This window comes from Morone saxatilis, unplaced genomic scaffold, assembly GCF_004916995.1.
Source record: "Morone saxatilis isolate NCDOM2014 unplaced genomic scaffold, NCSU_SB_2.0 Contig11, whole genome shotgun sequence".
NCBI lineage: Eukaryota > Metazoa > Chordata > Actinopteri > Moronidae > Morone > Morone saxatilis.
Window position 1 is genome coordinate 7,677,201 of NW_023339663.1, and position 14,176 is coordinate 7,691,376.

At 40.0% G+C, this 14,176-nt stretch overlaps 2 protein-coding genes across 3 annotated transcripts in view; both read left to right on the forward strand.

The window, feature by feature from the left end:
• Window positions 1–1,747: 1,747 nt before the first annotated feature.
• cops2 (COP9 signalosome subunit 2) lies at window positions 1,748–7,541 on the forward strand. The gene is made up of 13 exons (XM_035682301.1): window positions 1,748–1,930; window positions 2,402–2,515; window positions 2,618–2,695; window positions 2,789–2,914; window positions 3,021–3,110; window positions 3,197–3,274; window positions 3,429–3,603; window positions 3,716–3,894; window positions 4,159–4,211; window positions 5,383–5,480; window positions 5,583–5,665; window positions 6,137–6,195; window positions 6,889–7,541. Exons 1-13 carry the CDS (start codon window positions 1,877–1,879, stop codon window positions 7,031–7,033), a joined length of 1,332 nt encoding a protein of 443 aa, XP_035538194.1. The 5' UTR covers window positions 1,748–1,876; the 3' UTR covers window positions 7,034–7,541.
• A 155-nt stretch (window positions 7,542–7,696) lies between these two features.
• secisbp2l (SECIS binding protein 2-like) overlaps window positions 7,697–14,176 on the forward strand; it is an 18,007-nt gene continuing 11,527 nt past the window's right edge. For both annotated transcript variants that reach the window (XM_035682299.1, XM_035682300.1), the window contains exons 1-4: window positions 7,697–8,001; window positions 11,845–12,035; window positions 13,240–13,567; window positions 13,702–13,840. In XM_035682299.1, the coding sequence (XP_035538192.1) occupies window positions 7,981–8,001; window positions 11,845–12,035; window positions 13,240–13,567; window positions 13,702–13,840 (679 nt within the window). In that variant the 5' untranslated portion in view covers window positions 7,697–7,980. The remainder of the gene's footprint in view (window positions 8,002–11,844; window positions 12,036–13,239; window positions 13,568–13,701; window positions 13,841–14,176) is intronic.

The window sequence follows — 14,176 nt, forward strand, 5'->3', positions numbered from 1 at the left end:
CACTAAAGGGTGTACACACTCATATTGCAACACACACACACACACACACACACACACAGGTCACCAGCCCAGTGTTGATGCAGCGCAATAAGAATATTTTGGTTTCTATGTGAAACCAGTAGATGGCTGCAGCATGACTTTTAAGAGATGCAGTAACTGTTCCAGTGCACACATGAAAGATAACATGACTGAGGAAAGTTCATTGTTTATGACAAATTTGTACACACAAGTAATATTACTCTGGATATTCTTAATGCTTTTAAAGTTATAACCCTGTCTATGAGTACTTTCTTCCTTCTAGTATTGGTGTTGGTGATTCATGTCTGGATATTGTAAATATTATTGCCAAACTGACTGCGTAGGATGATGGACTTTTCACCCACACTCATCAATTTTTTGAAATAAACTTATGACACATAACTTGATGACACACAAGCTGATTGCGTAAATTTTCGGGAACAGGACCGTAATCTCCTTTCAGTAATGAAATCTTTCACAGGGTTCAATGGGGAATGACCCCCCCCGAGTGAGGCAGAGAGGCCAGAGAGGGATGTGATGCTGCCAGTGGTCTCTCTGTGAGTGGCAGCCAAAACTTTTGAGAGAACAGTCACGAAATCCATTTGACATGAACCTGATTCACAGGGCTGACTGAAATCTGACACGCACAACTGGAGTTCATGGAATATTTTCAGTGCTTGAAATAAAGTACATCTACTAAAGTACTGTATTTGAGTATAGTATACTTATGATATATGTACTACTCTTTACTTATATGACAGGTACAGCTACTAGTTACTTTGTGGGTTGAGATTTTTCATTCAACCATCTTATAAAATATGTTTGGTTTCAGAATATAATGGCCAACAGTATATAAAGTAATCAAAAGCTCCAACTTGAAAAGCTGCAACGTGCGTGAGTGGTTATTCTATGTGTTTGTGATAATTTCTGCTTTCTCATCGCTTGTAATCTCCATGCAGTTTTTATGGCAGTTGATATTTATAGGCTTAGGTCATTCTCATTAAAAAACTAAAGAAAAGTCAATAAAAAATATACTAACAAATAATTTTTCCAAATAATTAACTTGTTTCCATAGCCGAGCTGTATTATGAATAGTGTTATGCATTCACATATTCACATTCTTTACGTAAAAGTATCCATACTACAATGTACAAATACTCCATTAAAAGAAAAGGTATCAATCAATAAAACAAATATTATCATCAAATGTATATATTATTAAAAGGAAAATTGTTATACAGAAGAATGGCCTTTTTATTGTATTGTCTTTAGTATTTTTTTGGGTTTTGATCACAGATGCATGTGCATAATAATGGAGTTTAACATCAACAATGCATAATATTTTATGTTTTAGGTATGTTATCAGGTATTTAAAGGTCAACAAATGTTCTTATTTACTTTCAAACACAGGGTGTAAGAATAATTAAATACTACTACTACTACTACTACTACTACTAATAATAATAATAATAACAATATTAACTTTATCTGGATAGCATTTATCTAAACAAGTTTACAAATTGCTTGACAGAACAAATGAGATAAAAACAAACAAACAAGATAAAACACAAACAAAACACAGTTAAAACATATTAAAGTTACATTGTTTTACATTAAAAATCACACCACACTACAACCATGTCATGCTACACAACCTCCAGAGGAAGAACTGGAGCCGGTGTCGGCAGGGTAAAGCGTTATTTGTGGGTCTGAGGTGATCCAATAGCCCCATCTATGGGCGGAACCGGGTCGTCGCTCCTCGCCACCCTGACACACCAAACTCACCATCGCTGCACAAACACAGCACAGGCCGGGCTACTGTCTCTGTCTCTGAACAAGGGCAAGGAAGACCGTGAAGATGTCTGACATGGAAGACGATTTCATGTGCGATGATGAAGAAGATTACGACCTGGTATTTACAACTGGATTTACTTCATTTGCGTCTAAATTGTCGCCGTCTGTCCGCTGCGGGCTTCGTTTAGTTTAGCTTGTTGGCTAATACCAAGCTGACAGCGGATGACTATCGTTAGCTTCCTGGCTGGCTAACGATAGTTTTGCTACCATGCAGCTGGCTTATACCAATAAACACCAACCACACCGGATAGCATACATAGTGTACATGCGTGCAGCTGTTGGTAAATTTGATTTTGCAGACTTGAAAAGCAAACCAGCCAGCAAGTGAGCAACCCATTGCGGTGGCTAACGCAAGGTTAGCTCAAGGCTCATGTTTGCAGACATTTACATTCAGGGGGTAAACTGCTATCCTTTCACCTTTCGTGGTAGCTAGCTGAGAGTTTATGTGATGTGTTGTGAGCAAACGTCTTTGTGTTTGAACTGGAGTCTGTTGTTTTGAACTTTGACATGCTAATATGCTTGAACTTAGGAATACTCAGAGGACAGTAATTCAGAGCCAAATGTGGACCTGGAGAACCAGTACTACAACTCCAAAGCCTTGAAGGAGGATGATCCCAAAGCAGCACTCAGCAGTTTCCAGAAGGTGGAGTGGTACTCCATGAAAATCATCTCTTCTATGTTCGCTCTCTGCTTATTTAAAAGCACAACACTTACTGACACCTCTTGGGTTTTATTGTGTGTTCAGGTATTGGAACTAGAAGGAGAGAAAGGAGAATGGGGATTCAAAGCACTGAAACAGATGATCAAAATCAACTTCAAGCTGGTATGTGTGGTTGCACGCATCATTTATTTATATCTATCCCTTCATACGTGAATTTTTGAGTTGTTTTTTTTTGTTTGTGTGTCAACCCTATAGACCAACTTTCCAGAGATGATGAACAGGTACAAGCAGCTCCTCACGTACATCAGAAGTGCCGTCACCAGGAACTATTCGGAGAAGTCCATCAACTCCATTCTGGACTATATCTCTACCTCCAAACAGGTATGGATAGACAATGCTGTAAGTTACATTCGTTGCGTCCTTCAAATTTGCAGCACCAAGTGTCTTCAATCTGTGTCTCTCTGAAATGTCTTTTTTGTGATACTAGATGGACTTGCTACAGGAGTTCTACGAAACCACATTGGAGGCTTTGAAAGATGCGAAAAATGACAGACTGTGGTTTAAAACTAACACAAAGGTATACAAATGTTCTTCACTGGTTCCAGGTAGTCCTGCATAATAATTTCTTTGTACAACATGTGCTCATAAATGCTCTTTTTGCAGTTAGGGAAGCTGTACTTGGAGAGAGAAGAATATGGGAAACTGCAAAAGATCCTAAGGCAACTTCACCAGTCATGTCAGGTAATTATGTCAATTTTTACTAATCATTTTTTACTGTGTTTGCAATACTAAGTCTCTAAGATCTCAATCTATATATATATATATATCTATCTATATATATATATATATATAGGTTGATTTGACAGCAATTGTTCTATTTTTCCATGAACCACAGACGGATGATGGAGAGGATGACCTGAAGAAAGGCACACAGCTGTTGGAGATCTATGCTCTGGAGATCCAGATGTACACGGCACAGAAAAACAACAAGAAATTGAAAGCCCTGTATGAGCAGTCACTTCATATTAAATCTGCCATTCCTCACCCACTCATAATGGGAGTTATCAGAGGTATGATGGTGTGGTGGTCTACTTCATTCATAGAACAGTTTTTGTGGGACTGTCACACCATGATCTGCATAGCCGTTTGCTAAATGACCTGTGCTTGTTTTCTCCTGACCAGAGTGTGGTGGGAAGATGCATTTGAGAGAGGGTGAGTTTGAGAAAGCTCACACAGACTTCTTTGAGGCCTTTAAAAACTATGATGAGTCTGGAAGCCCAAGAAGGACAACATGCCTGAAGTACCTGGTCCTAGCCAACATGCTGATGAAGTCCGGAATAAATCCCTTTGACTCTCAAGAGGTATGAAAGTAATTGTTACAGTTTGAAATGTTACAATACAATACCCTATGCAAGAATATGAGACATCAGAAAACAAGACACAGACTACTGGTTGCCGCATATTTTTGTACAATTTACAGTTTCATTTTTGACAAAGCACAACTATACTGTTTCTAATCAGAATGATCTGTTGAAAGTATTTCAGTTTTTTTGTTCTTCATCAGTTAACATTTATTTATGTTTAAGTACCAGGCATAACATTTCTTTTGTCTTTTTTTTCCAAAGGCCAAACCATACAAAAATGACCCGGAGATTCTAGCAATGACAAACTTAGTAAGGTAAGCATGCATTAATGTATTATTGGGATTTCCTCTCCCCTTTGTTTAGAACAAAAGTCTGTTTATGCTGCCATGGCACAAAAGTCTATTGTAGTGTTGGCCATTATTCCCATCTCTTATACCATTTTGCTCACCAATTTTATTCTAAGATCTAAACCGTCTTGTCAGCCACAGTTTTACTAAGAACAGAACTGACAAAATAGTGCAACCACCCTGGTATTGACAGTTGTTTATAATATATCATTTGGGTAGTGACTCTGTGGTTCTCTTTTTATTTTTCAAATTAAAGGCTTAGATAAAATGGTTGAACTGTGGACTTGTAATTATATCATTATGTATTACATTATTGTGGGATCTCTGAGAACAACTTTTTAAAGAGTAAAAGGAGAGATGTCATCGGCTACGATTGCTACAAGTCCCTAACATATCATTTTATTAATTAATTCTCCAGAATCCGACCTTTTATTTTTAGTGGCCACCATGCCCTCCTCCGACTGAGCATGGTGCACTTGTGCTTTGTGCCCTGTGTCTTCGAGTCACAACAAAGTTAGTGAGGAAAATGTTATTTATGACCTCAAACTATTAAAAAAACAACAACCCTGCAATCATCTCTTGGACCCAGATGCCTTTACTGTCTGGCCTTTGGTCAGTATTCCAGCTGTGCTTCTCTTTCCCTATGTCCCCATACTAGCTCTAACAGTTTGGGGTGTGCAGTATGTTCACGTCTTTCAATGGACGCCTTGCATCACTTCCTCTTAGTACAAAATCATACATTAAACAAATTAATGGTATTAATATCATTTATACAAGTTACCCAAACAGTGCCCTGTCAACATTAGTGTTCATTTCACAGTATTTGTATAAAGTATTGAATATGACTATTGTCTTACCCAAGCGTTTAGTTGTCTTCTGTTTCCTTGTTTGCTCTCTCAAGTCCTCATGTTTGCATAAATAACAGGCACTGTCTCAGATTGCTCAGGTTCCATGCATATATTTAAAATTGATTTTGTACAAACAAGAAACTAAGAACGCACACCCAAAACTGTAATAAGAATAGTGTTTACAGAAAGTCTAATATTTTGGAATGTGTTTGACAGCTATCAGGATGAGTTTTTCTGTGGGTCACAGAGACACAATGTATATAGTAACCCTGACTTGTTTTCCCTTCCAGCGCCTACCAGAACAATGACATCACTGAATTTGAGAAAATCTTGAAAACAAATCACAGTAACATAATGGACGACCCCTTCATCAGAGAGCACATAGAGGGTGAGTGGCGAACGTGACTTCAGTCCACATACGTGATAAATGTGTTGGAAAAAAGTTTGTCTTGTTTTAAAGCGTAGCTGATCGTGTGACGTTGTGTTGCAGAGCTCCTGAGGAACATTAGAACTCAAGTACTTATCAAACTCATCAAACCATACACGAGAATACACATCCCTTTCATTTCTAAGGTAAGTTTCCCATGATTTAAAAAAAAAAAAGAAAAAGTCATGTATGTGTGACTTTGTGTGGATCGTTACTTCCATTGTAATTGGTCTGTATTGAAAGGCAATCAGTCATATCAATGAAGAAACAGGTATAATTGGGGTGAAAAAGCACAGAACTAATGCAGGTTAGAAGTAGAAGCAGAGGATTAAGATAAATAATACTCTTATTGACACGCCTTAATTAGCATATGATATAAATAAGTGAAATTTAGTTTGCATTTCATGATTTAGTTTGCATAATAGGTTTAGTAGTAAGGGTATTTTCTCATAAATGGTATCTTTTAATGCTTTTTCATCTCTTATTAGTTTACATACTTTTGCAGCACACCTAACACAATGAGATCTGCACTGTGGATTGTTTTTAATGTTAAATCACACTAGCTGCCATAGTTGTGTACAGATGTTAGGATCTTGTCTGTTTCCCTTGGTTTTCAGGAGCTGAACATCGATGTGTGTGATGTGGAGAGTTTGCTGGTGCAGTGCATCTTGGATAAGTAAGTGTGTCCGTCATGTGTCTAATGGGAAATTGAAGAAGAAGAAAAAATACCCGCCTTCCTGTAAATGGTTGTAGTTCCTCATAGTTTGCATCCTTTGGCCCTAAAGACAGACAGACAGGCATTATCTTTTACATAATAGAGTGTCATGTAATAATGAGCTGCTATTCCTGGCTTCACATCCCGGCTCCACTGGTTTTCTGACGTAAATGACTTGAGCCTGGTGTTACTCTCTGTAGTTTAATTGTAGTAAAATGTTAAAACTAATAATATATATATTGTTTTTATTGTCATCGTGCACTGAAATGTTAAATGCATTTTTTTGTAATTAATCGTACTCATTGAAAATGAGAAGCAATAGATGAAAAACACAAATGTAGGTTGTTTTTCTTAGATGCATGGTGGCATCTTCAAGATTATCTGGGGGTTTTTATTACTTTGCATCCTCAAGAAATTCCTCTAAAGAATTGTTTACATTTTTTTTTATGCTACAGTACAATTAACAGCCAGATCCGATACACAGTTTAACTGCAGGAGGACTCTAGGAATTGAATTGTCATTTCAAAGCTTGACTCAATTGTGGACTCTCTTTTACATGCTGACTTGTGATGTTCCAGATTTGAGTTATTTTTATATTGTAACATTTGGCTTCTCTCGTCTTTTCTAACTCTTTGTGTTTTTTTTTTCTCTCAGCACAATCCACGGCCGAATTGACCAAGTCAACCAGCTACTAGAACTGGACTACCAGAAGAGAGGAGGAGCTCGCTACACAGCTTTAGACAAATGGACAAATCAGCTGAACACACTCAACCAAGCCATTGTTAGCAAACTCACATGATGGCATGTAAAATCAAGAGACAAAGGAAAAATGGCATGTTTTAATACATCCATAAAGTATGCTACTGTGCTTCTTCAAGTATATCCTCTGAGACAAGATACACAGCACAGGTTTTTGAGAATGCCACCAATTTCAAGAAGACTCAAGGAACCCCCGAGAACGTGTTCAAAGTGTGTTGTTTTGTGGTGATGAGAGGAAATCCACTGGCACTTATTTTTGTTTTTCATGTCCCCTCCCCCCCGATTGGCAGATCCTTCCATGTGCAACACACAAAAATGCTTCAATTGTTTAAAAAAAAAAGAAAAAAAAAAAAAGAAGTTCAAATGTGTATGAAAAACTTGTACACAGTATTTTAATGTATACTGTTGCCTGTTGGTAATAAACAGATTTCTCTCAGCACTAAAAAAAAAAAAAAGGATTCAGCTGCCTTTGACTAGCCACAAAGTTTTAACAGTGTCACGGGCTAAACGTCGAATAAAATGTTTTCAACTGTCATAAATGAAACAAAGAAATCTCTCTTTTTTTTATTTATTTATTTTATTTTTTGAATCCATCTTTGACTACATACTTAAAATAAAAAAAAAATATATATATATATGTACTCATGACGTAGCGTAGCGCATTTCCCCCTCCGGAGAGTTGAAGCTTTTTGGCCCTCGACGGCTTCCGTTCCAGGTGACTCCCATTTCCACTCGTCTTGACAGCAGTGGAGCTCCGAGCTGGTTAGTGTGCAGAGACTGACGCAGCAGCATCTAGAAACAGATAGCGGTCGGTGGGAATCGGGTGTGAGTCTCTCTCTCTGTGTGTGTGTGTGTGTGTCTGTATCTATCTTAAGCCTCGTTTCTTTAAAAGTGATTCAGTATTTGCAATGAAGAAATTAAAAAGGCCCACATCCTGACGTCCGCGTTGTGGTCAATGACGGCTCTGTCTTGGCGTTGGTGACTGACATGGACGCTTGTGACAATAAGGTACAGTTTTATTTTATAATTGTGTTGTTTTTTTTTTGTGTTTTCTTTTAGTGGCAGTGGAGGAGGGAGAGGAGGGGGGCTTCTTGGCTTAACGCTGGAGACTCATCGTAACGTTAGGCCTCAAAAAACTCTCGCAATTAAAAGCTGTAGTGCAATTAGAAGCGGCGGAGTTGCTCAGTGGTGACTTTAATGAGCTGTTTAGGTCATTAGAGACACAAACTGCGCGGAAAGCTTCGGTGTTTTCCGCCGGTATCCCCGTTTGGATGGTAGGCTAACATTAACCCAGCTAACGGTATCCGCGTTTGATAACAAAAGATAGCGGGATGGTGTGTTGTTGTTGTCTCTTGCAGCGTGTGTGTGCGTTTTCGATCATTTCACAAAACCACGTTAGTTTACTTCCATGACAACGTTTCCTTCGCGGTGGGCTTTTTGTAAAGGCTTTGTGTGTTGAAGTGTTAGCGTGGCTACGTCGCTGCAGCTAAATACCTCAGCTGTCATCTGACGACGCTTCTCGTTTCGAGCAGAGCGACAGATTACAGCTTATGTTTGTTTTTTTTCTTTAAGTGTATCGCTTAGTCATAACGTGGAGACGTAGGGTTGATTTAAAAGGCGTCAGTCAGGTAAGTTAGGAATGTGTGCATGAGTGTTGTTGTCGTCGGGAGAGGCGGAGAGGTTTCGTGGATAGTCAACAGAGGAATGTCTGGTTCTTCTGCATGTATGGCATTCCTGACGCTTTCTGCAATGCAGAAAGTTAAGTTTGGTTGGGGTTGGTGTCCTAAAGCGTACTGCCAGTGCCCCCCAGGTTAATCCGGGGGTCCTCTGGCCAAGTGTGTCAGATTTCCTGCCTTAGCTGCTTCTGAATGTGTAATCTAGTGTGGTGATACTCCTCAGTTCTGCCCCCCTTTTCTCCTTAATTTAGGTTTAATATGGCCATGTTTAACTACACAGCCCACCCAGTGGTGTAGTGAGGCAGTGAGGGTATACTCATACTTATACATGCTTATTTATGCCCTGTGTTTTATGTTTAAGCGAAGGATAAAACAGTGACACGTAAGACCACTCTTGCATATTTAGTTCAGCCAAAAATGGGCCTGTGGTATTTTCACATTGTCTCTTAACTTCTGCTGTTCGACTTCAGGAAGTAAGAATCATCATAAAATGAGCAACAGCTACAGGAGAGGTGCAGATTTAGTAATCAATACTGGCACACAGACTATAGGGCGAGACAACTACGTAAGTATTCATTTTGAGTATTGAACTACTGAAGAATCGGAGGCGTTTTAGATGTATGTAGATGTACAGTTGGATGTGTTCATGTACCTGCGTGTACCCTGCACTACACCACAGAGCCCACCTTGCGTTCAGTACAGAAACGGATACCGTCGGATAGTGTTCGAGAGCAACTGGTGTGAGGATAAATGCTTACACAAACAGGGGCTTGTGAGATCAGTAGCCCCCGGTCTAATCACTCTGAGATCTGTCATCGCCAATGAATGCACATCTGGGTCTGACCTCATTGCCTTTTTCACAATCACAGCTATTCTCACTCACCCTCTCACTGACACACAAAGACACACATGGTTGAATCAAGAGATGGATCTGCTGACCAGCTCTGTTTTTCCTTCACAACCCTTTTTAAAAAAAAAATATATATATATAGTTGGATTTCTACACTGCTGTTAAGAATTCAAGATTCACCGTCAGTACACATGAGGCCTCAATGCTATGGCTTGCTTTATAATTAGCTTATCCTGTAGTACTGTCCCTAATTCACCCTCTGAAACTTAATCCTATAACAACACCCTCTCAGCTATACTGTACCATCGTACAGGGTCAGACCAACTACTCTAGATCTCAACCTCTGCAGCCATATCAGTCTGGCCATGGAGGCCGGTATGAGGTCTGTGGGGCTTGTAAAAATCTTTCTTCATCAGCTTGGTCTTTACTGAATTGGCATAACATGCTCCATTCAACATGACTCTGTTTCTATAGGTTGGGATCTATAGATTACCTAAGGAAAAGTGAGAGAAGCGCATGCAGACAGTAGCAGTGGGAGACAATAGCTGTCTGTGTGACATCCACTGGCTGCACTGACGCTCTATTCATGCATCCCGACCACTGTTTCAGAGAAGTGAGGGGGCGTCTTTGTACTCTGAACCCTGTCACCTCTCCTCATCCTCTGCAAAATAGCAGATTATTTTAAATAGGACCTGTTGGACGGAGCTGACACCTTGGGTTAGGCCAGTGCCACCATGATGTGAAAGGAGCAGCACTCAGAGGTGTGAAAGATGCTCCCGGACAGCAATGGAAAAAGACAGCGAAGAAGGACAGAACAAGAGGGACAGTTGTTGTTTTATCAGTCACAATTTTAATTTTGTTGTCTTTTAATTTAAGGATATACGTAGGCCTGCCTGTTAGTTGCTGTCATCACCGAGCATATCCTACCCATTTGGTTGTGTCTCCGTTTTCTACAGAACGATGTTCTGGAGTGGGTGAGTGAGCCCAGAAGAACTTTAGTGTTTCACCCCCATGACTGCCGTCCAGTGCCCCAGACCTATAATCTTTGGCCTTTCTGTGGCCTGCTGTATCATTTGCTACAGCCTGACTGTTGACTATGTGTCAGGGCCATAAATCTGGGGACCCATAAAATCAGACTGAGTCAGAAGAGTGCAATAGTGTGCCTTTGCCTGCTGTAAATATGTCCCAGTCTTTTGACCTAATTGTTTCATTGGTTAATTTATATAATTTGAATTGTATGTATATCTTGTTGTAAGTTAAAATTAGTAAATTGACCTTTTGCCTGAGTGCACCAACCTATATGTTACCTTAAGTGTAATGCAAAAGTGATACTTGGGAGTATTTTTCGTTTATTGTCTATTTGGAGTGTTGTTTTTAGCAATAGCTTATATAGATCATAGTCATTATAAAATTAAATAGTTCCCTCGCCCTCTAACTCCTTTTGGCTTTGAGGTAGAGAAACTCACTTCATTGTAGACCATATTAATAAGAAGCAAGAATTGTTTATATTCTTCACCTCTGTTTATCCAGCTGCAGAAATGTTACTCACAAGAGAAATGTATCATCAAACTTGTCTGGAGCCCTTTTTTGTTGCATACTTTCCTTAGATACTGTGGCAGTTGTGTGTTATGTCATCGTTAATCAAAAAAAAAGGTTTTATCTCCTTGTGTAAGGCCTGATACCCTTTTTATTGATGGCTGTAGGCACTCAAGACTGTAAACCAAATGGAACACTATGAGGAAATGTTTTGCTCAACTTTGATTATCACAAAATAAATGAGAGGTTAGTCCGTCTGCTGGTGCATATCGGTCTCTCTGTCAGACACTTTGTGCTCAAGTTAACAATTTTAAATTCCTGGATATATCTTCTCATACAATAGAAGTTTTTACAATGTTCTGAGAGTTGACGTTGGTAGGTTGTGTCTTTAGCCTTACATATTTTAATCCCTACAGAGATATTTTAACAAACTACACAAACCTACCCAAATAATAAAGTCTAATTATGGTGGAACGTTGGTGGGTTTTCATGACTTTGTTGATATGGATTGTTGCTTCCACCCTACAACTATCCCATATTATAGGTGTGGGATGGCAATAACAATAAAAATAATATGATCCATTGATAAAGAAAAGGCAATCAGTGGGCTTGATGAAGGACAAGCAGATAATGTGATGACTGACTTGAGTGACTTAATTTCAGCAATTTGAGAAATAGGTCTCTACTCTTAGACGTAGATCTTTTTCTCACTCGTGCATCATGTAGTCATTAATTGGCTGCTGTTGTACACAGTGTGACAGTAATGGCTGTCCATATGTCTTTGTGCAGGATGTGAAGCTTTCAGCCGAAGTGGAACCGTTCATCCCACAGAAGAAAGGTCTCGAAGGATCCTTAGTCAGCATGAGTCTTTCTGGCGAGGCAGGAGGAGGAGGAGGAGGGGGTGGTGGGGTGGAAACCACTCCCATACCCAGCTACCTCATCACCTGCTACCCTTTCGTCCAAGAGAACCAACCCAACAGGTACTGTTACTCTCACAGCGGGGGGGAGAATTGGGAATGAGTGAAACTCTAAAGGCAGGTCCTCCAATCCCGTTTAGCTAATGGCACCAGTGTTTCTGGTTCATGCTGATTATAGATTTACCAAAGCTGTTAACTTTGAAAGAAATATTGCCATTCCCTGTGGCATTGTGGGAAAATGGTGTCCCCATTTTGAACCACTCAAGAACAATCCACTCTCTTCTGGACCTTTTCTATTTTCAGAATAATTCATTTACTGTACTGTTTGCTATAATAAGAAGAAAAGAACGGCATGTCCCTAATGTTGTGCGATCACAATCAGCTCCTTTAAACAGTATACTGGGTTAGAGTCATTAGATGCTCTGTAGTTTTAGACCGCTTAATTATGAATGGAAACCTCCCCAGAGTTACAGTCCACAGAACCACAATCTGTTTCCAGTGGCTCTTTCTTTGTCCAGTGATCTGCTGTATCCTGCACACATCCGTTCCTTTGTTTCCTTCCCCCATATTTGAATGCAAGGAAATGCTCGCTATAGTAGGCTGGCTGTGAAAATGTCATCTGGATCCTTATCAACATTTCTGCATACCATGTACACACCCCCTGACAAACCAACCGTCATGCACATCACCGTGGCAGTACAGATGTTAACCCGGGCATCACCCCTCTCTTGAACCCCACTCGTGCTAAGGCGCTTTAATCTTATTTTGTGTAACACATTTTAATCAGTCTTCCTAACATCACTGCATGTTTAGAGAAAATACAAACTGAGAAATGTTTTAAATAAAGGAAACAAAGTCCAAAACCCTTAACACAGTGCTGTGTGATTAATTCAGGGTGGCACAGTCAGTTTCTTTCAACTGAGTATGTGAGTTTCCTAATATTGATTTTTTGCCAATATAGAATTTTATATTTATTTTTAATCTTTTTCTTTCCCACCCAAAACAGGTGCACATGCACACTTAACAAAAGGTTGACCTACATCAAAATAACATTTTACAGCCTAATATCTTAGTATTAAGACAATATAAGCTGCAGCACAACCTTCCTTTTATGGATTCATATACTGAAGCACAGTACACACAAATAATTAAAAAATTTTAATCCAGAATGGCTCAAAGCATTCAAAAGTATCGGCTGAAAAGAATCAGTGATTTTGAGTAGAATAACAGAAATAATTTAACATGTTACTTCTCTACTGCTTCACAGGCAACATCCTATGTATAATGGAGGGGAGCTGCGCTGGCAGCAGCCTAACCCTAGCCCTGGTGGTTCATACCTGGCCTACCCCATCTTGTCGTCCCCCCAGCCTCCTGTCTCCAATGACTATGCTTACTACCAGATTATGCCTGCTCCGTGCCCACCTGTGATGGGCTTCTACCAGCCCTTCCCTGGCACCTATGCAGGTCCTGTGCAAGCTGGAGTGGTCAACCCTGTCTCAGCAGACGTCAGTGAAAGACCTCTGCCTCTGGGGCCAGCATATGGGATGGCCAGTCAGAGGGGGAGAGGCATGGTCCGACCTAATGTTATCCCAAAGGTACAGATGGTCAACAGCTTCATTGTGATATTGTCACATTGACGCCATATGTTATTTGTATTACTAAAAAGTTTCCCTCCTTATCGTCAGACTTTTGAGTGAGCTTGCTCTGCCTCATTATCTTTCTCCTACAGCAACAGTTGGGTGTCTGCCAGCCTCCAAGGGGCCGCCGGCCTCCAACAAGGAGTGTAGCTGTGCAGAAGGAGGTATGCACCTTGGGGCCTGATGGTAGGACCAAGACAGTCATGCTGGTGGATGCAGCACAGCAAACCGGTAAGAATACTGCAGCAATAATTATGTTAAATGGACTGTACTTGTATATTGCCTTTCTAGTCTTCCGACCACTCAAATCGCTTTAACGTTACATGCCACATTCACCCATTCATACACTGATGGCAAAGGCCATCACAAACAGAAACTAACGGGGTCACTTACATTCATACACAAATGCACAGCATCAAGAGCAATTTGGGGTTCAGTATCTTGCTCAAGGACACTTTGACATGTGATGAGCCAGGGATCGAACCAGCAACCTTCTGATTGGTGGACGACCCGCTCTGCCTCTGAGCCACTGAGTTGTGAGCTGAGTTATTCTGCTTTATAAGTATG

What these genes read in the sequence shown, in the direction of transcription:
- cops2 (XM_035682301.1), top strand. Translation starts at nt 1,877, where the DNA reads ATGTCTGACATGGAAGACGATTTCATGTGCGATGATGAAGAAGATTAC. An exon ending in GGTTTAAAACTAACACAAAG is followed by an intron (nt 3,111 to 3,196) that starts GTATACAAATGT and finishes CTCTTTTTGCAG; the next exon opens with TTAGGGAAGCTGTACTTGGA. An exon ending in AACTTCACCAGTCATGTCAG is followed by an intron (nt 3,275 to 3,428) that starts GTAATTATGTCA and finishes CATGAACCACAG; the next exon opens with ACGGATGATGGAGAGGATGA.